The following is a 24,694-nucleotide window of genomic DNA, read 5'->3' on the forward strand; positions in this document are numbered from 1 at the left end:
TAACACTATTACTGAACTTCAGTTGACTGCACTCCAACCCCAATCTCGACCTTCGTTGCCTGCACTCCAATACCACTGCTGGTCCATGCCCTGATGGCCAATCCTACTGTTGATATATAATAGTCTGCATTCTGACCCCAAAGCTGAGACTCAGTTCCTTGCAGGCAGAACCCCGTAATGACCCTGTGATCCCTGCTCATTTGGTACCAGCAACTGGTTGAAATTGAGATTGTTGCAGCTGCCACAAGGAAGTGGAAGTGGTTCCATGCTCATGCTTGGCCCTGGCCATAAACCAGTCTGTGCTTCTCTTAAAGAACATTGTCAAGAGCAATAAAGCATGACAGACTCAAGAAGGACAGGAGGGGTGGAAGTGCAATCGTGCCCTTGAAGTCTCAAAGGTCATGAGGGGGCAATGCTTTCCAGAACAACATTTTTCTTTTAAACATGTCTAAGTTTGTGGAGGGTGGCATACTGTTTCCAATATGCGCAGCAAGTTTTCGCTGCAACACAAATTCTTTTTTTTAATCTTGCATACAAGGTGATGGAAGCATCACAAAGGTGGAGGGGAGTTGGGTGGTTGGAGACACGAGTAACATTGATCCTTATTTTGTTATTCCCCCAACAATTTGCTTTCGGATGCCTGTCATGGCTGAATACCCAAGAGACTTTTCGGAATGGTAGTGATAGCCATGCAAAGTAAGTCTTTTCAAAAAAATGTAAAATAACGACACAAAAGAGGACAAACGATAAGAGGCAGAATAAACTCTGCACCTGTAAATATGACATGATTTTAAACTCAAGCGTATCATTATTTTATTTTTTTTGGTCTTTTTCTTCATTTCTGTAAAGGTGAGAAGATACTGACCTTCAGGTCCCTGTGTACTATGTCATGTTGGTGAATATGATTAACACTGTCTAGAATCTGATGGATACAGTGACTGTAAAACAAAGCGGGACAAGGAGAGACAAGTGGGGGAAGGGGAGTGGTAAGGAGAGGGAGGGGGAGAACCATAGGACTAGTGAATGTTGTGGAAGTGAAGAGGAGAATCGTCACAGAGGAGGAAGAAACGGACAGCTTTTTTTGGCACAAGAGACATCCATGTGGTGTGAGCCCAGCACCAGCTTACGTACACTGGCGATTCACACTTCTTTTGGCTTCAGGCCTCACGCAGTTGAGCAAAAACATCAATCTATCAAGAGCACACACAGAGTGGAACCATTTCTAAGGTAATTTCTGACAGGTATGACTCTCATATTTTAAATACAAATACCAAGGCAGTTATCTTTAAACCAGCTTGACTCTCTGCCACAAGACCTTGGTAAGCATTCAATTTAAACCAGAACATTCAGTCAGAACTTGGGGCTGGGGGCTTAGTGCCTCATGGAAGTTACATTCAGATTTACTTGCAGTGAAAACTGATTTTAATGGAGGAATGAAAGAGCTTTTTGATCTTTTTTGAAAAATACTTTGCAACTATTTCTAGAATATTACCTTACTTTATGTAGTATTTTTGTACTGAAGAACAGTGTTAGGATTATCACAGGTAGAGGAATGTATAATGGAAAAAGTAAAAATAAAGACCATTTACATGATGGACACTGCATAGGACTGTCCACTTGTGCCTTTTTTCCATGGTCCCTAACTTCCCTGATTGCTTCATCTGAAGATAGCTGATGTAACTTATGTACAGTTCAGGGGAAGATTAAATATTACATTAGAAGTCTTCGACACATTATTCCAGTCACACATTGTGGATAACAATCCCAGTTGGTGTTAAACAGCTAATTTATAAAACCACCCAAATGTTTTTAGAGGACACATCAAATTTTTCCTAAAAAGGTGGCTCTTACCGATTATAAACATCTTATTTGTGAACTGTACTTTTAGCCTGCACAGGTGTTTATGCCATATAAGTTACAGGGCAGCTCACAATTGGCATCTAACACTACTGTTCAAAAGGCACTTTGGATTGGGCCTTGCAAACTGGTTGTTCTTGCAGTGGTGTCAGCTATGGCTCAGTTGGGCATACAGTCACCTTTGAATCAGAAGATTGTTGGTTCAAATCCCCCTGCAGACACTTGAACACAAAATTTCCAGCTCAGTGCTGTACTACTGGAGGTGCTGTCGTTTGGATGAGCCATTAAACCAAGGCCCCCCAGCTCAGATGGATGTAAAAGATGACACTGAACTATTAAGAGACCAGAAGGTGAATTCTCCCCATTGTCCTGGCCAATACTTATCTTTTAACTAACATCGCTAGAATAGCTGACCATTTTCACATTTGCTGTTTCTGCACAAATGCTGGGTGCAAAATGTCTGTGTATACATTACAACAATGACCAGATTTCAAAAGCACTCCATTGTGTGTAAAGCAATTTGGCATGTCCCACTGTCATGCGATTGCTACTTAAATGTAAGTCTTTCTTTTAATCTTTCTCACACTTCTAATGTAAAAAAAAAATTAGTCAAGGATGCTGCAGCATGCCTTAGCTTGACAATCAGAGAGTTGGGTCCCCTGGCCGAGATATTCCCCTTGGACCTACCCTGTATGCTTGGTCAGGGACAAGGGGGCTCGTTGCAGTCCTGTCACTCTGGTAGTAACGAGTTGAAGAGACTAAGATTGAGGATTGGCCGAGAAGACTGATGACCCTGACTGGTGCAGGTCCTCCTCACCCACACAAGCACCTCAGGCTGTGGAATAGGAAACCGGAAAGTGAGGATGGCCAAAGCTTAAAATACTAGCCCATAAAAAAACAAAGTCAGTATTTGTTGATGGGTTGTAAAAGCTCTCATTTACAACAATGATGATGGGGGAACACATTATTTAAAATAAAATCCATTTAGCCTTTCTATCACCTCCAATGTAAAACAAAAGGCTATCTTGCTTTGCTCTGATTATTATAATTAAATGTTGAGGATCACTTGAGTGATGCAGTTTTGAAAAGGCCAAATTATACATTATTGTATTGGACTAGTGAGGCTAACGACCTACTTGTTTTTAAACAATGCCACCGAAAAAGACTTTAGCAAGTAACACAAAGTGGTGCTGTCGCCCTTGTACAAATTAAGTACAAGTCAATTATCACTGTTTCAGCCCACTTCCTTCACCTCTTGCTCATCACTGGCCAACGATTTGAAGCTTGGTCACGTGAGCAACCTCTCCATGAACCTGTGCGTATAATCACTTGGAAAAGACAAAATAGTGCAGTCACAGTCCGTAACCCGTCGATTCATTCTGGTCTTTACAGCCTGGATACATTAGAACAACAACATGGGAAGAGAAGCTGGCTCTTACAGTGGTCCATTCCAAAAAGACATCGATTTAAATCCTCCCCATCTCTGATCTCAATTTAAGGGAGCAATGCACAGGCACAGTTTAACTTGATTATTTTTGACAGAATCAGCCCATTAACAAAGAATGTCAACGTCTCTGAGTTATAGCTTATCCCTGAATGGAAGATGAATAAACATTCACTGATTTTGGAAAGACGTGAAGGATGCTGAGAGAATGTGACAACAAATGCCCAGCAAATGTAATACAGAAGTGCAAAAGGTTGAAATGTCACCTCAAGCACTGTGTTGAAAACTGAGGAAAAGGTGCAGGTAGTGGTTATTTCTCAGGGAGGAACAGTGCACTTCACTGGATTAGTTCTGTTGGAATTGCTTCCTGCACAGGCTCAGACATAACTGAGCATGATTCCACCACTGGCAGGCACTACAACCATCTCTAGGTTGCTCAGAAAATAATTCATTTCTAGATATTGCTAAGCTTTTTCATTGCACTGATAACTGAAGGTGACCCTCCTACATAAGGGAGGCCACAGCCAGGTGCCCCAAGGAATGGGCATTCAGTGAAGTAAATTAAGAATAAGGTGCAAACATTTTTGACGTCTGGCCACAGGTCAATGTTGGAGGTTGTAAATCCAGTGCCTGTTGAAGGGGGACTGTGAAAACTGTCTGAGATGGACAGATACAATTACCATGTCTGGATAGCAACAAAGTTAAACATCAAACCACATTCTGCCAATTCCACGATGTATAAATCCCATCCTGGCAGGGCATTTGTGAAAGGTTTGCACTTCTCAATGCTCTTTCTGCTTTTATTTCCTCATTGCTAATTAAGACCATTTTGTAAATTACTTTGATTAAATGCAATAGCCAATTTACACAAGTGACCACGTCCCTAAACCAAACAGAGGGGTTTTAGATTCACAAATTTTAAGAGAGTCAAGTATCAGAAATTACCTTACTCTTCCTCCCAAGTTCACTCACGATTAAAACAAAAATAAAATTCTTTTTAATAACATTGGAAACATGAGGGGAAAGAGGTACAGAAAACATTCACAAGTGAGGTCGGTCATCACAGATGTGAAGATGTGCAAGCACAGGAAAATACACAAAGAAATAGCTTGAGGTGCAAAAAGAATGAGATTAAAATTATACAAGGGAAAGCTAATGTGTTGTATTACTGGATTTCTGAATACCTGGACTAACAGACTGAGAGCAAGAGAGACAGCCCATTTCCCCAATCTCACCAAACATTATGCAATGTTTAAGGGACCATCCACATGGTCAGTTTTCCTCATAGAACACTTTTTGTAGAAAGATCTCTTTTCAGTCCCACCCAATTCCCAAGAGTAAAAGATAAAACATTGCTAATAAGAACCATTTCTCGATAACTCAGCAGTTGGCGCGAGAGAAAACAGTGACCACAGTGGACAGCCCCTTACAGCAGTGATCCTGTTAACACAATTCAAACCAGTTTTAACTTTCTTCCTATCGGTTAGATTATACAGTTACACAGTGACCAAGGTGAGTTAATCTCTTGCAATACTCCATTTTAAACAAGCAATGCAATGCGTCAACACATCCAGTGGAAATTTGTCAGAATAAATCAGAATCCTTTCATACTTCCCTGGTTGATTGAAATGGTAAGCTATGCATACTCTTAACTAAAATATATGCTCCATGTGACTCCCAAAGAAAATATTACAATACCAGGATGAATCCATTGTTAATATTTGGGAACTGTAATGTGTTTGATTATGTTGAAATATCTGAGGCAATTATGGCTTTTCTCAAGCTTAAAGCTTAAAATCACTCTACCTAAATACTGTGTGACAGGTTCCTAAACTGAAATACATCATGCTACACGTTTTTTTCTTTGCAGACTCCCTTATGTCAAAATCAAGAACAATCAACACAATATCCTGTTTAGTTTTCTCCACCCAGGGCCTCAAAGTTAGAAAATATCTTTTAATGGACAGGGTTCAGAACGAAGCGTGGGTTAGCATTCTGTGGCTATGTGCTAACCACAGTCTGAAAACACATACAATTGTTGCACTTCTTAAATGCTGAACAGTTCATTTGCTTTTCCTTGTGAGCACTGTACTGGGAATGTTCAAGGGTTTTAATCCGACATGTTCATGCCCTAGAACAAAAACAGAAAATGCTGAAAAATCTTAGCAGGTCTGACAGCATCTGTGGGGAGCCAGCTTTCAAGTCTAGATGACCCTTGTCAGTGCATCATTTAGACTTGAAACATTGGCTCAATTCTCTCCCCACAAATGCTGCCAGAGCTGCTGAGATTTTCCAGCATTTTCTGTTTTTGTTTCAGATTACAGCATTCACAGTATTTTGCTTTTATCTTAATGCCAGCGCCTGAAGTTTATAACAGCACAGTGATCTCATTGAAATGTACTAAATTCTTAGAAGGCTTTTGGGAGTAGATACTGAAAGGATGTTTCTCCTGCCTGGAAACTCCAGAACTTGTGGTTTATAGTCTCAAGATCAGAAGTCAGCTATGTAGGATGCAGCTAAGGAAGAATTTCTTCACTCAGAGGGTTGTGAGAATTTGGCATTCAGTACTTTGGCTGTGAATATGTATTTGGGTATATTCAACTCCAGGATCAAGAGATTATTAGGCACAAGGACTCTGGAGATGGTGCAAAAAGGTGGAGTTGAATAGAAGTTCAGTCATAACCTTACTGAACAGGCTCCAGTATCCATAAGTCCCTACTCCTATTTCTTATGCTCCCACATCTATTAGTAGTCCCTCTTTCCGTTGACATGCAGGCTTTCAGAACTTAAATGTACCTAGAGCTAACCACCACTCGATTTATTCTGCCCAGCTGAGTTGTGACTGCGGTGGTGAGTTGCACCAACTCAGTTTCTCCACTGAAAAACAAAGACCAAATATTCTTACTTGACCAATATGGTTGAGGCAAAGGCAGCCCAAAGTTTACCACTGAGAAATTCAACGTGCAGCCTTGAAGAGCTCTGTTTTGTAAGAATGGTGGCAAGCGATTCCTGCTCACTAACTCAAGTCTATTGTACCAGGAAATTCTTGTGGACAGTCAATAATATTGCAATCCTGTTAGATCCTTTTTCCATTTTAGTTATCATTATGGAAAGATAATCATGATTTGATTAGTGATCCGCTTTCTGGTGGGAATCATTTACTTTTTTTCAGGTTTTAAACATACAGACTACCCTGAAAATAGATCTTGCAGAATGGCCTTGATAAGGTGTCTCCCTTTTCAAGAACTGATTTGTAATTTCTTTATCTCTTATTGTCTGAATAAGTCCGGTCCCAAAATAAGACACAATGGTGAACCCCTGAGACTTCCCAACTACCCAAACTACCACCTCCCCACTACCCAACCTGCGAGTCTTAGGTGGGGTTGGGGCAGGGAGGTGGTCTGCACATGTGTGCATCTGAAACTTCAGTTCATTTGCCAGATCCATTGCCCGAACCCCCACCAATCGGACAGCTCCAAAAACAAGCCATGTACCTGCCACACCCAACACATATGCAAAATAACTCCCTCTGAAACATGAGAAATGCAAACAAGACACTTCTTGCAAAGGCCTGACCTGGGACATGGGACAAAATGTTGAATTATATAAAGGTGCCAGAAAATGCACCCTGGAGGTAAGCAACTGAGCAGAAATGGTCCAGGCTTCAGGTCTGTTTTTGAACTTGTTCTGCAGTTGGCCACAAGCAGGAGACTTTTCTTTATGGATTACCCGGGACAAAAGAGTAAAGCTTACGTGTTTCAGGGAATCTCCGTGCTCAAAAATAATAGGAGAAAAGAGAAAGTAATAGTGGATTTTAATAAGGTATGGCATGTAGGAGGAAGGAAAGGCTAAGAGAGGGGCAAAGAGAGGGAAAAGGCCTGGAGCACATCTCAAGGTTGACACTGAGAATGAAGGCAGGTACGTATTTGGAGCTCACAAGTGGGCAATGAACAGAATATACTTCATGAAAATGAACAGTGTTACAAATGGGACTGAATGGAAACTACAAGTTAGAGAATGGAATGACTTGTTGTACAACTTTTCAATTTGTGGTGAATCAAGAAACTATTCTCTGAAGGTTTATCAGCTTTCAGGAGTGATATTTCAACATGGAAAAGTTTTGTACCCTTCCTTTCAGATCTGACCAACAGGCAGTCTCTCCTCAAATGTTTCAACCCACCTGTGCAAAAAACAAAGAACAATTCAGCTTGTGCGATATCACCCGGAAACCAAGTGTATCACAATTCCAAAATCTCTCTCTCATCTTCTCTCCAGTGACTCAGTAGTAGGTTTTGAGCATTTGTCTTTCAATAGTCAGTTGCAATTTGCTTTTTTTGCTCAAGGTGACCAACAAATAAAACGATAAACTTACTGGAACTTCCTTAATGTTCAAGGCCTACAGCCAGTTGTTCTTTAAATGCCTATCTACCATGACAATTTCCCCAAAAACCCCGCTAGGAATATCGTGCATTTTCTTAACTAGCGCTTTAACAGGATCACTGCTGTATGATCTAACATTATAAAAGAAAGTGCAATTTGTTCGACAGACATCATGGCTTTTCTTTTTTCTGCAATTTGGTTCTGTTGGTATTAAATATGTATGTCCATATTGTGGGGGACTGGAGAAAATGGCAATCCAGTCAACAGTTGGGACACATCACACCAAGAAATTGGATTCAGCACATCAGCAGAATTACATCTTCTGAGTCACGATTTAAGCACCAGGTTTTTGAAGTTGAAAGTGAAATTTTGCCTGACCACCACGCTCCCCCTCTTACAATCCCAAATAAAGTCTCATATTTCTCATTCTGCTTTTGGCCACAGCCAGTTCTGAGATCCTGACATCAGTGTGGCTCTTACTCACATGAGAACACAAGGCTGCGTGAATTATGAAATTTGTCAGATATTTTTGTAGCATTTGTGGCCAACAGCAGACATTCTTTGCAGTTTTTTACAAATCAGATCACTGTTATACAGATAATGCATGAAACATACTTTGATGCAGATCACCAGTTTACATTATGCTGATTGGTGGGAATCTGAAAACTCGAAGTAAAGTAGTTCGGTAACAGGACTCAGCAACGTGTGGTGGCTACTTGTTCATCTTATCTGCACCATCCCCAACTGAGATATTTCTGGTTGATTGAAGAGGACTGACATTGACCAGTTGCCACATTAGTGGTCCTCTGGCCATACACTGGAGGGCAGGGATTGGAAGAAGCTGAAGAAACAAGTGGGATTCCAAAGGAGTTGTTGATTGGAATACTTGACTGAGGATCAAAGATAAGGTGCAAGCAGCATTCTGCTGAATAAAACCTCGCATAATCCAGTCTAACTGAGCCATTTTTGAACTTAATGGTACAGATTGTGCTTTGACTGATGTCAGATTTGGGACTCAGATCCACACTGAAATTGGACTTGAACTCACAGCAGTATCTTACCTCAACAGGCTTCAATCAGTACAGAGGGAAGACAACCTCTCATATCAGTTACTGATGGAATCACAGTTAGTGGGGAGTGACAGGGTGGGCTCATAAATTTAAAATTAATTCAAAACATAAATGGGGAATTTGAAGATTTATCATTTGAAGTCTAAAGAGAATAAGTAATTTCACAAATGGTTGATGCTATTGACTAAAGACAGATCAGATGCAATTTGTACTTTGAAAGGTTTGATAGGCTGGATGGGCTCCCATCTGTTGAAATTTCTAAATGTGCTTGGCTCAGTTTCTCTCCCTTGGTTTCTTTTATTCCCTGAAGTGCTCTTTGCTGTCTAGTAACTCCTCCACACTGTAACAAGGGATTCTCTCTGGGCTTACCATTAAATGTTGAGGAGTTCAATCTATTTGAAGAGGTGCAAAGAGGCAGTACGTTGAATCATGCAGCTCAACTGGGACACAAACCAGCAAAACAAAAAAAGCAAGTAGCTAGGTGGAGGTTTCCCCAGCATGTGCACAGTGCTATGAAGGTGTTATCTGGGGCACATTTTCACTTTGGCTAGATTGACTATCCATTTGATACTATGCCCGATTTCCACCTGCTGGGTATCAAAAAAGGTAAAAGCAGTTCCAATCTGCTGCCACCCTGTGTAAACAGTGAATACTCCCCCTATAGTGAGTGTAATTGATAGGGTCAATATTTCATATCAGACATCCATTCTAAGTGTCAGCATCAAGTTGTATTCCCACAACAGCATGAGTGAGGTGGTGCTTAGCCAATTGCAAAGTGATCCCTTTGAAACAGCCAGACATAAATAGCCATGATGTCTGATGTGCAGAACGTAGGTAACACTTAGGCGCAACCCGAAGACTTCACTCACAGCTGGCTAAAAGGTGACTGATGAAACGGCTTACCTTGCATCTGCTTCACTGTAATATTCTCTGGCTACAATATCTTCAAATAGCTCTCCCCCAGTAACCCTGCAGATGAAGGAAGCAGTTATTAAGCTTATATATAGACAGAGCACTTGACCATTCCTGTTCTGAAATTAGTTGATATATTGTGTCCAATTCTGGCCACCACACTTTAGTCAGGATGTCAAGGTCCTCAAATGGACGCTGAGTAGATAATATTGCAGATGCTGGAAATCTGTAATAAAAAGGAAACATTAGTTTCTCTTTTCACAGATGGTTCCGAGGCCTGCTAGGTATGTTTAGTGCTTTTACCTTAGATACCCGAAGGTGAGAGATTTCTGTTACATGGACAAACTAAAGTTTTGATTGCTCTATTTAAGCTCAGGGATGGTAAAGAGGAGAATTAATAGAGGTGTGCAAAATCATGCAGCGTTTTGCTAAAACAAGAGAAGAAGCTGTTTCTGCTGACAGGAGAGTCAGTAACCAGACCCTTGCTCAATAGGTCATTCGCTGAGCATTAATTCAGGACATTGAGCACCAATGGTTGTTAACTGAGAGGTACGTGACATCAAAGGTCATGACAGTCCTTGTCAATCAGGGTGGTCTCCTTATGTAGTTTCTTTGCATCAGCCTTCAATGCTGACAGTGATGCTGTTACCAATAACATGCTGAAGAGCTGATGTTAAAACTAAACCTGTAAAGTAAATACTGATGAAGTTTTGACTGGAATTAGTGATTTCTAAACAGATCGGGCTGCCAGTTGTTGATGGCCTGCATCCATTGTTCATGTATTAAACAGCTGGCTGGGGTCCAGCATCACTGTCAGTGACTGTAAAGAAACCAATGTGTAACCAAGACTTACAAAGAGTAACATTTTCAAACTCAGGAAACTGTAGGCCCAGTTGTTTGGCTTTGTTTTCAATAAAGAATCATCCTACACACCCAACTTTACAGAGAAGGAATTGTTAGAGTATTATCACACGTTTCTGGGCTTGTCCCAAGCCCAATGAAGCTTGAAGCACTTTCAAAGTTAATGGACAATGGAAATCCAATCGACATTGCCAATCAGACCTTCAAGAAGCCAAGCACAGGACTCTTTGATTTGGCAGGTTCCTGAATGGATAGGTACCTTGTTTCATTCCTGTACACCATAGTGGTTTATATTTGTTGTGTAAAGAGAACACTAACTAATGGGAAACACACAGATAATTATAAGGAATCTTGCTCTCAACTATCAGTGGGTAAAAGCAAATGAGAAGTTGTTTGCAAGCTTCCTGATGATGCAAAGATATCTTAGGCCCTTAAACAGAGAAGAGAATGTAGGTAGATCTGTGTGTCAGAGGGGAATGGGCTTCTACTAACCGATGGTTTTGAAAACAGATCAATACACGGAGATACAATTGGATTGGAGAAACTCCAAACATATGTACGCTATGGAAGATTTCTGTGTGGGAGATAATCCAGAAGTTATGATGCACAAATCACTGTTGGTCTCAAATCAATGCAGCAACTTAATTTTAAAAGCATAGAAGATCACGATGCACAACCAGAGCAATACAATAGACCATAAAGAGATCTAAATCAAGCCATGTGCAGAATATAGCAATTTTGGTCTCCTCTTACGGAATGACACATGCAGGCCCTAGAATAAGTTTAGGGGACAGGATAAGAACCTAAGAACTAGGAACAGGCATAGGCTGTCTGGCCCCTCGAGCCTGCTCTGCCATTCAATAAGATCATGGCTGATCTTTTCGTGGACTCAGTGACACTTACTCATCCGCTCCTTTACTGTTCAAAAATTTGTTTATCCTTGCCTTAAAAACATTCAACAAGGTAGCCTCAACTGCTCCACTGGGCAGTAAAGAACTTCCTCCTCGACTCAGTCCTAAGCCTGCTCCCCCTTATTTTGAGGTCATGCCTCCTAGTTCACTCTTGGGCTTGATCTACATAATCCATGCTGATTGGAGTAGGCATAGCTCCTCCTCCATCTGCCAGACCTTTACCCACAACATCCATATCCTTTTGCAGATTTTCAGCATCCTCTGCATATTTTGCTCTGTCACTCACGAATTTTAACACAGTCCACTTGGTCCCCAACTTCAAATTATATATGTAAACTGTAAACAATTGCGGTCCCAACACTGATCCGAGGCACACAACTAGTCACTGATCGCCAACCAGAAGAACACCCATTTACCCCCACTCTTCGCTTTTTGTTAACCAATCCTCTATCCATGCTAATACATTACCCATAACGCCATGCATCTTTACCTGATGCAGCAGCCTTTTGTGTGGTACCTTGTCAAATAACTTCTGGAAATTAGATACACCACATAGGCTTAGAATGCTGAGGCTTTCCACTTTGGAAAATACTGAACAAGATTACTTTAAAATTCTCAATTAAACAGAATATGAGGCTTGGTTCTCGTGGATAGGTGACTGGATCTACATACTTTCCTGAGAACCAAGGGACGTGACTTTGAATTGTGCAAACCTAGAACTAGTTTAGATGTGATGAGGTACTTCGCAGAGTGAGATCGATCGCCAGCACTGTGGCAAGTGTGAACTTTCTGCAAGCATTCAGAGAGGAGCGTCATGATTTCCCGAGATAGAAAATAGATGGCTCATTGGGGATGAATCCATCGAGTTAAAATGATTTAACAGAACTGCACTCTGAATTTTCAGCAGGCCAGAGATTTCTTCCCACCAAATTATCTACCTTTTTCTCTTTTATCATAGAAATTAGGTGAAGAGGTCATACGTTCTGGCTGTGCTGGTCAAGGGAAGCCAAACTCTCATGCACTACAACTGATATGTCAAAAAGACATGGGTTTCTGACCCATATGATCATGTCCATTCAATTATCTTGTCCCCTGAGTTTCTCTTTCAACTTAGTTGCCTGAGTGAACACACGGCTGTGCAGCAATAAAACCATGATGTGGAGATGCCAGTATTGGACTGGGGTAAGTACATTAAGAAGTCTCACAAGTCTTGCTCCTTCCTCAGGTGAGTGAAGAGTTGTGTTCACAACTCTTCACTCACCTTTACTCAGAAAGGAGCAAGATTCCGAAAGCTTGTGCTACCAAATAAACCTACTGGACTTTAACCTGGTGTTGTGAGACTTCTTTCGGTAACAAAACCCACAGAGCATCTTGCACTTTCTGATGTACAACTGATGGCCAGGCTCTCATTTTATTCTGGATGAATATGAAAAAGGCACAAAATTACTCAAGTGTATCAAAACACAGCTGTCAAATTCCATCTTGCAGTGATAATGAGTCGTCCTTCCATTTCCAAACAAAACTACCAGTCATCTTCTTGTCCACAGAAGATGATACTGAGTGAATAACATAGAAATCATCCAATTGAGAGGTCCAGATTGAATCAGAAACTATGAATAGGTTTGGTTAATCGAATTGAAGTTTTAACCTGCCAGCTCGCGTAGCTACCCTGGTGATCCATTCAAGTTTGGATGAAGAAATAAGTACTTGGCACACTGTCACATTCAAGGTTATGGGCCAAGTGCTGTCAAGTGGGATTAGGTGAGCAGATCAGGGCCTTTCATGCATCAGTGCAGACTCAATGGCCAAAGTGCCTCTTTGCACTGTAGTATTCTGTGATTCAAAGTGAAAATTTAGTCCAATTTATTTGGTGCTCACATCTGACAATAGTTGATGGGAGTCTTTAAAAGAAGTTAAAGCCTTGACAATAAAATGTGTGGCCCCTGTCCTGATACGTTAGCAGGTTGTGCCAATTCATGAAACGTGGCCCATGATCACAAGAAATGATTCAAAACCCTCTGAACTTGCATACAGAACGAAAACTGCTGCACGAATTCTGTAAGCCTCAAGTTTCTGAAAGAAAGTCCTGTACGGAGGAACAATGCAAGGTAAGGAGTGTCTAATTCAACGCACTTATGATCTATAAATTAGCATGACTGGCAGAACACAATTCAGCAATGGCTTGGATACCTATAATGTGCTTAACTTTGTAAAATGCCTCAACTGCTTCGCAGCAGAGGTATCAAACAAAATCAGAGACAAAATAGGGAGATATTTGGACAGGTGACCACAAGGTTGGTTCGAAGAGATTATTTGTGAAGTGGGTCTGAAAGGGGAACAGAAGGTGGAGTTGTAAGAAGTGAATTTTTGAGCCCAAGGCCTTGTGATAGTTCAACACAAATTATCAAAAAACATGAAAGATAGAGAGAGACTGTAAGCAAGAGAAGAAAAAGAGAACCTTTGTATGACCTGTGCATCAAGACGAAAAAAAAATTCCCTGTTCCATTGCAAACCACTGATATCTGTACAGGATGCATTTTCAGGTGTGTGTTTGTGAGTGTTGCACGTGAGTGAGAGTCCGTGCGTGCATGCGCGAGTGTGTGCGTGAGATTGAGTGCTGTGCATGCGAGTGCTTGAGTGTGTTTGGGAGTATGTGAGTGAGTGCTTGTTCGTGCGTGAGTGTGCGAGTGCACGCGCAAGTGAGCATGTGAGTGTGCCCGTACATGTGAGTGCATGCATGCGTGAGTGTGTGCGCGAGTGAGTGCACGCGAGTGCGTGCGTATGTGCAGTGAGTGAGTGAGTAGGCGAGTGAGTGCATGCATGAGTGTGTGCGTGTCAGCGAGTGAGTGCGCGCATGCGCGTGCATGAGTGCGAGCACACGTGAGTGCGTGCATGAGTGTGTGCACGCGTGCGTGAGTGAATGTGTGAATGAGTGCGAGTGCAAGTGCGTACATGAGTGTGTATGCATGAGTGCATGCGAGTATGTGCGAGTGAGTGCGTACGTGTGTGACTGAGTGAGTGCGTGCAAGTGAGAGTAAGTGCATGTGTGCGAATGCATGTGCGCCAATGAGTGAGTGCATGCATGGAAGTGCGCAAGTGTGAGTGCATGTGTGTGTGTGAGAGCGCGAGCAAGTGAGAGTCAGTGAGTGCGTTTGAGGGTGCAAGTGAGTTTGAGTGCATAAGTGGGTGAGTGCGTACTGAGTGAGTGTGTGAGTGAATGAGTGCGTGCAAGTGCATGAATGTGAGTATGTGAGTCTGAGTGCGAGTGCATGCCTGAGTGTGTGCAAGTGAGCGTGTGCGAATGCATACGTGCAAGTGCGTGAGTGCGTGCAAGTACGAGTGCGAGTGCGTGCGTGTGCATGTGAAAGTCTGTGCGTGAAAGTGTGTGCATGAGCATGTGCAGTGCACAAGTGCGAGCATGCGTGATTGCAGGTGAACATGAATGAGTGTGTAAGGGAATGAGTGCACGCGTGAGTGCATGCAAGCCTGAGTGCATGCGAGTGCAAGTGCATGCAAGCGAGCAGATTTTTGTCTATTGAGTGCGTGTGTGTGTGTGTGTGTGTGTGTGTGTGCATGTGAGTGCGTGCATACATGAGTGCTGCAAGTCCATGAGTGCGTGCGAGTGTGTGCATGAGTGAGTGCATGCGTGCATGCGTGAGTGAGTGAGTGCGTGCGTGCGTAAGTGCGTGAGTGCGAGCATGCGAGTCAGTGCATAAGAGTGCGAGTGCGTAGGAGTGCGAGTGCGTGTGTGAGTGTGTGCAAGTGCGTGCGTGCGTGCGAGTGACTGCATGCATGAGTGCATGCACAAGTGTGAGTGTGTCAGCCAGTGAGTGAGTGCAAGTGCTTGCACGCGAGTGCACTGGGAGTAAGGGCGTGCAAGTGCGTGCATGCGTGCGAGTGAGTGCGTGAGTTGAGTACTTCAGTGAGTGCATGAGCCTGTGCAAATACGTGCGTGAGTACATGTGAGTGAGTGTGTCAGTGCATGCGTGCGTGAGTGTGCGAGTGCGTGCATGAGCGTGCGAGTGCGTGCATGAGCGTGCGAGTGCGTGCATGAGCGTGCGAGTGCGTGCATGAGCGTGCGAGTGCATGCAAGTGCGAGAATGCATGAGTGAGTGAGTGTGTGAGTGCGAGCATGCACGTGTGAGTGCGAGCATGCACGTGTGAGTGTGCGAGTGCATGATGACTGAGTGCACGCGCGTGAGTGAGTGAGTGAGTGCGTGCGTCTGTTGCTGCAACCAATGAGTGGTGCAGTGCAGATTTTTCTCTATTGAATTGTCTTCCTAATTTGTAACAAAAAAATTGATCTGACAAATGAGCAAGGTGAAGCTGTGACATTGAACCATAGCCTTGTCACTTGCAGACAAATGAGCCAAAAGGACCTTATAGAATGCCCTGCAAAGCCAAAGATAATCACCGATGCACGTGAAGTCAAGGTGCACACTTCGCCTCTTCCGTCTCAATCCACTGTGATCTGTCAATTGGTCGACAATCGAAGCACTTTGCATCAGCTCAGTTCAGTGCTTCCTGCATGGTGCTCAGAAGGACTGGCTGCAGGTCAGTACTGTACCATAGGCATGTTGAGGGTATTGGATTATACAAAAGGATCTGTATGACTTTCAATTGTTGCCACTCCCATTCCCCCTTGCAATTACTGACAAATCTACAATTTGGCACATTGTGACATGTTTTGGAATGCAGCATGGTGGTAACACTACTGGAGTGTGTTCGGAAACCAAAAGTAGTTTCAAGGGATTTATATTTGTCCGGATAAACGTAAGGTTTTTTTCGGTGGGTTTCATGTTTCTGAGTCCGAAAGAAACCTATAGTGGAATCACACAGGACAGAACTGTCCTTATGTGTGGAGATTGACTTTAATTCCAACTAGGTTTCGATGGTGCTTAGAGATTATGGTATGCAGAACAAATAGTTGCAGGCATTACTGAGCAACTAAAGGCCCTTCCCAGAAAGAGAAAGCTTTTGTTTGTTCTTTAGTTTTTAACCAGATGCTAGGGTAGCTGATGATAGACAGCTGGAGAGAATATCTCTCTCAGCTTTGCTGGAAGAAAAGCCATAGCATAGAGTAATGGTTAACAATCCAGTGCCAGAGATCTAAAGGACAGCTACTTAAGGAAACCAGAGAAATGAAGAGGCATTTCCAGGAAGCCTTCAGTTAAAGGAATGAACTGTTCATTCAAGTCACAGAACTGAAAAAGAACTGGCTAGTGAAAGGTGAGAAAGAGATCTGGAGTGGTTCTAAAGTTTGTGATTTCTTACTGCAGTTTATGAGATGATAATTTAAATAACTGTGGAAGAATTGGTGGCTGGATATTGGAATGTGTGTGTGTAAAAGCAGTCAAGACAAAGAAATCCTAAAGCGATTGGTATAAAACCTAGAGTGGATTCGCTGCTAGAAGGAGGCAGAAGCTCTGTTCAATGGAATCCTTTGGAAAACGTGGAATAGATTTTCAAACGCAAACCACTAAGTGAAAGTATAACTCAGACAAGGTTTGGGAGTGGAGTTTGGAAACTCTCATAGGACAATCATCTAGGGGAGATTCTAAAGAGAAAACCACAGACACTAACTTGGGTTCAGAGTGGAGTGTATGTTTAATCACAGTCAATCTGTGTGCTTTAGGAAAAAAAGGTGTTTGGTAATGAGACCATTGTCGCTTCAAATCTGCTTGGTCATCCATGTTAATCTTAAAACCTATGCAAATTTGTTAATCTGAGGGGTAAATCTAAAGTTAAGGAGCACTGTATTATGATCTAGTACTCTCACATTTAAAAAAGGGTTTTTTTCTTTTTAAAACTAATCAACAGGCCTGTGACTTTGTTCTTTCGTGTTTGATTAAACATGAAAAATAAAAAGGGTAAAGATTCTGGTCCTTGGAGTCATGATTCCAATTTGGGATCTTCCCATCCAGTTATAACATCAACTGGGATCATAACACTAGCAATCTGGAGGTCCAGATTTTAATACCTCAGAGACATGAGTTCAACTTGCACCAGATATTCTGACTTTTGCTGATGATTGCACAGTGTCCAATACCATCTGCAACTTCTCAGATACTGTTTTGGCATGAAGATTTGGATGACATTCAGGCTAAGGCTGATTAGTGGAGTGGCATTCAAGCCACACAAAATGCCAAGCAATAATCACCTCCACTAAAAGAGAATCTAACCATTACCATCACTGAATCCCCCACTATTCGCATCCTGGGGGTGACCACTGAGCAGAAACTAAACTGGACAAGTCACGTAAACACTGTGGCTGCAAGAGTAGATCAGAGGCTGGGAATTCTGTGGCAAGGAACTCACCTTCTGGCTATCCAATGCCTGTCCAGCTATTAAGCAGAAGTCAGGAATGTGATGGAATACCCTCTGTTGCCTTTCTGAATACAGTTTCAACCACCAACAAGCGCCATTCAGTAGAAGCCTGTTTTACCAGCACCTTATCCACCATCTTAATAATTCACTTCCTTTACTACCAGCGCACTCAGTGGCAGCACTGGGGACCATTTCCGAGATGCACTGCATCCACAAACTCTACCACTTCAAAGAACAAGGAAAGGACAACAGATGCATGACAAAACCACCACCTGCTAAGTTACAGGCCACCCTGACTTGGAAAGGCTTTGCTGTTCCCTCACTGTCACTGGTTAAAATTCTGGAACACCCTCCCTAACAGAACAGTCAGAATACATATACCAGATGGACTGTAGAAGTTCAAGGTGGCAGCTGACCAACACCTTTTCATAGTGAACATACGGATGGTCAATAAATGCTGGTCATGCCTATATCCCATAAATAAGCAAAAAGTCTAAGTTATAACAGCACAACTAAAACAACAAGGCTGGGATTAAGTTTCAGCTGCTGTCTGCTTCTATGATGATGGTGAATGCAATGTTGTCTGCTTTTCATACATGACAATAATCAATAATTGCAGTTTGCTGCAATACAAAAGATTTATTGCTTCTGCTAAGACGTAATGGAGATCCAAGCCTCTTAACAAATAAAATGGCATGTGAGTTGGGAAGCAGAGGACACAATTTCAGGTAATTCACTGAAGGATTTGAGGTAAGATGAGAACTTTCTTTTACATAGTGTTAGAAATTTCAAATTAAAAGTAAAGAATTTGACAGAAAAAAATCTGATAGGCATTACGCTGCACTAAGGGCTGAGAAATACAGATCAAACTAGAAGCAGAGTGTTAAGCAAAATTGGGTCTGGCAGCCTAGTGGCCCAGTTCATTGCCACATCCAGTTTGCAAACAGTTTTCTTTCCTCAGAGTCAAGCTGTTGTGCTTAAAGCAGAAGAAGCTGTCCATGTTAGACCCCAGAAGTTCTACTCTCAATCGGAATAAAAGGCTCCCATAAAAAAAACTACAGGTGCTGTGTAGTAACTATTTACTGGATTTGCCAGTGTTAATGGGATGTTGTTTTGGGGAGGTGTGTTCTCAGAGTTCAGGGAAGGAGATAGGTTTAGATGGGGGTAGAGGTAATTCAACAACGCTGTCTGGGTAACTTATTATAATCAAGTGTAAATATTGTTCTTTCCTGTTGCCTTTCTTTTATTGTGTTTTAAAGTTTAATAAATGTTTTGTTATTTGAATTTGACTGACCCCTTTCCTCATCAGGTTTCATCTGTTTTCTCACATTTTTCCCAAATTGTAAAAATAAACAATTGAGAATCCCCTTAAAAGGGGCAATTTACTGCGGTCCATCAACCAAACCTGCACATCTTTGGAGTGTGGAAGCAAACCTGAGCACCCAGAGGAAACTCACATAGACACAGGAGAGCAATGGAAACTCCGCACAGACGTTGATCCAAGACTGGAATTTAACCCAATACCTTGCACTGTGAGGCAGTAGTGCGAACCAATGAAAGCACTTTTAACGATATGTAGTCAATGCAAATACTTCTCGGCCACTTGAAGCAATCCCACTTACTTGCAGTGGGTAGAAAGGCTTCCCTTTGTTTACTCCGTATTCCCGTTGAGAGAGTGAACCAAAGTGACCTCAGCATTTCAGCTTTCAATGCAGTTGGTAACTGTAACTGTGGAGGTCCACACGAACAACAGAAAATGACCTTGCTGGATTATGCACATGCGAATTGAAGCAAAGGATTAAAGCAGTGCTTTGCAAACCATTTGCCAATGTGACACCATTTAATTCACCACCACCTTCCCAAGAGCAATGAGGGAAACAAGTAGCCTTGCCACCAATCCATATATCCCACGGCAGAATATATTAAAACTCTCGAAAATTAACATGATCCTAACAAAAGCAAAAGAGCTATAAAGTCGCATTCAGTGCAGAGTTAAAGTTGGTTTTTCAAAGATCAACATATGAAAATACATTATTGTGGTAGTTAGCCCCTTTAAGGACAAGGCTTTTGAGGGTTATGTTACCAGTTTGGCCAATCACACCAAAGCATGCAAATCCTGGAGCTGAGTGCAGGCTCTGCCAGGAATTCTGGAATTAAAATCATCGGTAGCATCTTGCTCACTGTCTGGACACACTTATTCCTTAACAGTTCATTATTAGTTCTTCAGTTACTCCACTTTCCAAAATATATACTTGGCGACAAGGATCAATTGAGCATTTTCCATTTGCCATGGAGAATGGAAAGGCAGACCTTATGTAAAAATCGTTAGAAACACGTCTATTCAGCAGTCAGAGAATTATCAAAATACTTCTCATTTGAAAAGATTGAGCCCTATGATTCTTCTGTAAAGCAAATGAAATGGAGAAGGGGGGAGGTGGGCGCAGATGAGAACCTATTAACAGTCAGCTGTGTCCAATCCCATAAGTTGATAAGGAGCTTGACTTCCCTGAGGCTAAAACCTTTGAAGAAGAAATATGGCACTTTCACCTGAAGCCCTGGGTGATTGTGCAGAGCTATCAGTTCAGTTCGATGGCAAGAGCTCTCAGAGACGTGATAGCAGCTATCGTGGCAAGGTTGAGGCAAACAGCTGAACACTGTGAATTTTTGAACACCCCTAGATGAGATGTTGAGAAAGCGGCGAGTGTGTGGGGTGAATAACACTGTCATACAAAAGAAAATGTTGACTGAAGCTGAAGTAAGGTGTTAGAAACTGCCCTTGCCATAAAAAGTGCAGAAATAAAAATGCAGTGGAACTTAAAAGCATGCAAGCTGGCAAGGTTCACCAAGTTTGGAGGGAAACTGCTCATAGCAGTAGCCATGGTGTGGCAATACTGACATTGGAGTGAGGTAAACACAGTAAGAAGTCTCACAACACAGGTTAAAGTTCAACAGGTTTATTCGGTAGCAAAAGCCACCAGCTTTCGGAGCACTGCCTCTTCATCAGGTGAGTGGGGAGTTCTTTTCACAAACAGGGCATATAAAGACACAAACTCAATTTACAAAATACTGGTTTGAATGCAAGTCTTTACAGGTAATCAAGTCTCAAAATCGATATGACATCTTTAGGAGATGCCAGGAGGCATTTCAATTAGAACTTGGCAAAATTCCAATGGTAAAGAAGGAATGTAGGATAAGGGATAACCAGCCGTGGTTAACAAAGGAAATAAAGCAGAGTATTAAATTGAAAGCTGATGTGTTCAGAGTGGCTAAAAGTAGAGGGCGATTAGAAGATTGGGAAAGGTTTAAAAATCAACAAAGAATGACTAAGAAGTTGATAAAGGAAGGATAGACTCTGAAGCTAAACTAGCACTAAATATAAAAAAGGACAGTAAGAGTTTTTACAAATATATAAAGAGGAGGAGGCTGGCTAGAGTGAATGTTGGACCCTTAGAGGATGAGAGGGGGGATTTAGTGGTGGGAGATGAGGAAATGGCTGAGGCCTTAAGTAAGTTTTTTGCCTTAGTCTTCATGGAGGAGGACGTGAATTGTTTGCCGGATATTAAAGATTGAAGGATGGTAGGAGTTGAGGGCCTGAATGCGATTACTGTCACTCGAGAGGTACTGCTTGATAGACTAACGGGACTGGTGGTGGACAAGTCCCCAGGACCGGGTGGAATACATCCCAGGGTCTGAAGGAAATGGCAGAGGTGATAGTGAATGCCTTACTGATTATTTACCGAAATTCGCTGGATTCCGGGGAAGTGCTGGAAGATTGGAAAACGGCTAATGTTACGCCAATGTTTAAAAAAGGTAGCAGACAAAAGGCACGGCATTCTCGGCCGGATAGTTTAACATTTGTAGTTGGAAAGATGCTTGAATCCGTCATCAAAGAAGAAACAGCAAGGCACCTGGAAAGGAATAGTTTGATAGAGCAGACGCAGCACGGATTCGTTAAGGGGAAGTCGTGTTTGTCAAATTTATTGGATGTGACTAGTGCGGTAGACAGTGGGGAACCGGTGGATGTGGTGTTTCTAGACTTTCAAAAGGCGTTTGATAAGGTGCCTCACAAGAGGTTACTTCAGAAGGTTAGGGTGCATGGAGTTGGGGTAAGGTGTGAGCATGGATAGAGGATTGGTTGTCTGATAGGAGGCAGAGAGTTGGTATCAATGGGTGCTATTCTGATTGGCGGTTGATGGCGAGTGGAGTGCCGCAGGGATCGGTGCTGGGGCCTCAACTGTTTACCATTTATATAGATGATCTGGAGGAGGGGGCTAAGTGTAGGGTGACGAAATTTGCTGATGACACAAAGATGAGTGGAAAAGCAAATTGCGCGGAGGGTGTGGAAAGTCTGCAGAAGGATCTGGATAGGCTGAGCGAGTGGACGAGGACCTGGCAGATGGAGTACAATGTTAGCAAGTGTGAGGTTATCCACTTTGGCAGAAATAATAGTAGGAGGAATTACTATTTAAAGGGTGAAAAGCTGCAGCGTGCTACGGTGCAGAGAGACCTGGGGGTCCTTGCGCATGAGTCGCAAAAATCCATTCTGCAGGTGCAGCAGGTGATCAAGAAGGCGAATGGAATGCTGGCCTTCATAGCGAGGGGGATAGAATATAAAAGCAGGGAGGTCTTGCTGCAACTGTACAGGGCACTGGTGAGGCCGCAGCTCGAGTACTGTGTGCAGTTTTGGTTGCCGCACTTGCACAAGGATATTTTGGCCTTGGAGGGAGTGCAGAGGAGGTTCACTAGGCTGATACCGGAGATGAGGGGGTTGGACTCCGAAGAGAGACTAAATAGACTGGGTCTGTACTCGTTGGAGTTTAGAAGGATGAGGGGGGATCTTATAGAGACGTATAAGATAATGAAAGGGATAGATAGGGTAGAGGTAGAGAGATTCTTCCTGCTGAGAAAGGATAGCAGGACTAGAGGGCACAACCTCAAGTTAAGGGGGCGGGGGGCAGTTTAGAATAGAGTTGAGGAGGAACTTCTTCACTCAAAGGGTGGTGAATCTCTGGAATTCTCTGCCCGTTGAATTGGTGGAGGCTACCTCGCTAAATATACTTAAGTCACGGTAGATAGGTTTTTGACAGATAAGGGAATTAAGGGTTATGGAGAGAGAGCGGGAAAGTAGAACTGATCCACTTCAGATCAGCCATGATCTTATTGAATGGCGGGGCAGGCTCGAAGGGCTAGATGGCCTACTCCTGCTCCTATTTCTTACGTTCTTATGTTCTTACGTACATGGCTTGAAAGCCAAAATTTATGTACATCTGGATACTACACTAAAACTCTACAGAGCAAGATCCATGGCCTATTCACTACATGAGAAGGTGGAGAACCAACTTTGACAGTTAGAAGATTTGAGTATTATCAACGGTGAATCAGGTAGCAAAACTGGAGGACCTGTGCACCAAACTAACTGGAGGTCTAATTTACACAAAGTTAGACATCAGTCATCCATACCAAGAGCTGTGACGCATTCAGGGATTTCATTACTTTGAACATATAGCCTTTGGCAGCTCAACAAACTGTCACTTGGAGTCTCATCGGCTTGTGCAATCTTCAAATGCACATTGGAGAGCCTGTTACTAGATTTACCTGAGATACTGGTTGGATGATGTGCCAATTTAGGAGCCACGGAACTGGAGTATCTAACCAACTTAGAGAAGATTATTTTTGAGAAGATTCCAGGAAGTAGGAATAAGATTAAGAAAGAGAGAGAAAAGCACCTTTAAGGCAAACAAGATGATTTGCTTCGATTTTGGAGTAGATGCACAAGGGTTGCACCCGATGGAAGATAAAGTTAAGGTCATTAAAAAAGCATCAGCCCCAAAGAATGTGTCAGAGTTAAAATCTTTTCCTGGAATGGTAAATTATTATAGAAGGTTGATTCCCAACTTGTTTTAGACACTTACACCTTTATGTGCATTATTAAAAATGGTACTGGAAGACACAGCAAAACAAAGCCTTTGGACAAATGAGACAAGCCCTGCATCCTGCACTTTAGTCCATTTCAATTCTTCAAATGAAATCATTCACACTTGTGATGCATCTCTTTATGGAATTGGAGCAGTTCTGTCACATAAAATGAATGACGAATTCGAAAGACTCACTGGCTGTGCTTCAAGGATGCTAACGAATGTAGAAAAGGCATACTCAGGGATCAAGAGGAGTTGGCCAGCATATCTGGGATAAAGATATTCCACCAATATGTTTACAGATGGTATTTCACCGTAATTACTGATCCGACACACTTCCTAGGCTTGTTTAGAGAAGAAAAGCCACCCCCCCAGTAGCATCTCTTATTGGTTGTTTATGAATATACCTTTTGTCAGGAACACAATATCAAATGCAGAAGCCTTGAACCATCTCCCACTACCAGAAAGTATGCTGGCCCTGCCAGTGCCTCAAGAGATTATCCTTGCCTTGAATTTCCTCGGCACACTATCAGTGTCATTGAAACAGATCAAATACTAGACAGAAGGATCCAATATTGCCCAGAGTTAAGCATATGGTTCTTTATGGTGATGTTATAATTGAATGTCTGAACAAGTAAAACACTTTAAAATAGGAAAGGATGAATTGAACTGCGAAATTGCTATTTTCCTGTGGGGAGCCAGGGCTGCTGTCCCCATGCCTGGCAGGTTATTTCTGTTGGAGGAACAATCCAGAGACATCCAAGATGAAAATATTCGTTCACAGTTCATGTATTGGCCCGGGTCAGATGCAGGCATAAAAAGCACGGTTACACAGTGCAACCAATGCCAGGTATAAAAAAGTTACTGTTGATTCGCCAGGTCAATAATGGGTGAGACTCAATATTTATTTGTAAGCCCATTCTTGGGCACAACATTCCTACTTAGAGTGGTGGATGCAAAGTAAAAATAGTTAGACATCTATAAAGTGTACTCATATGTGTGTGTGTGTGTGTGTGT

At 42.3% G+C, this 24,694-nt stretch overlaps 1 protein-coding gene across 50 annotated transcripts in view; it reads right to left on the minus strand.

Annotated features, from left to right (window-relative positions):
• The window catches only part of LOC145361429 (calcium/calmodulin-dependent protein kinase type II subunit beta), a 268,939-nt gene that overhangs the window by 109,220 nt on the left and 135,025 nt on the right, over positions 1-24,694 (minus strand). For 35 of the 50 annotated variants that reach the window (XM_080217226.1, XM_080217223.1, XM_080217218.1 and 32 more), the window contains exons 5-6: positions 9,655-9,720; positions 866-938 (exon numbers count right to left, since the gene is read on the minus strand). In XM_080217226.1, the coding sequence (XP_080073352.1) occupies positions 866-938; positions 9,655-9,720 (139 nt within the window). The remainder of the gene's footprint in view (positions 1-865; positions 939-9,654; positions 9,721-24,694) is intronic. The other 15 variants (XM_080217228.1, XM_080217224.1, XM_080217219.1 and 12 more) reach the window with 1 other exon arrangement.

Source organism: Carcharhinus amblyrhynchos, chromosome 34 (genome assembly GCF_965287045.1).
Source record: "Carcharhinus amblyrhynchos chromosome 34, sCarAmb.v2.hapA, whole genome shotgun sequence".
NCBI classification, from domain to species: domain Eukaryota; kingdom Metazoa; phylum Chordata; class Chondrichthyes; order Carcharhiniformes; family Carcharhinidae; genus Carcharhinus; species Carcharhinus amblyrhynchos.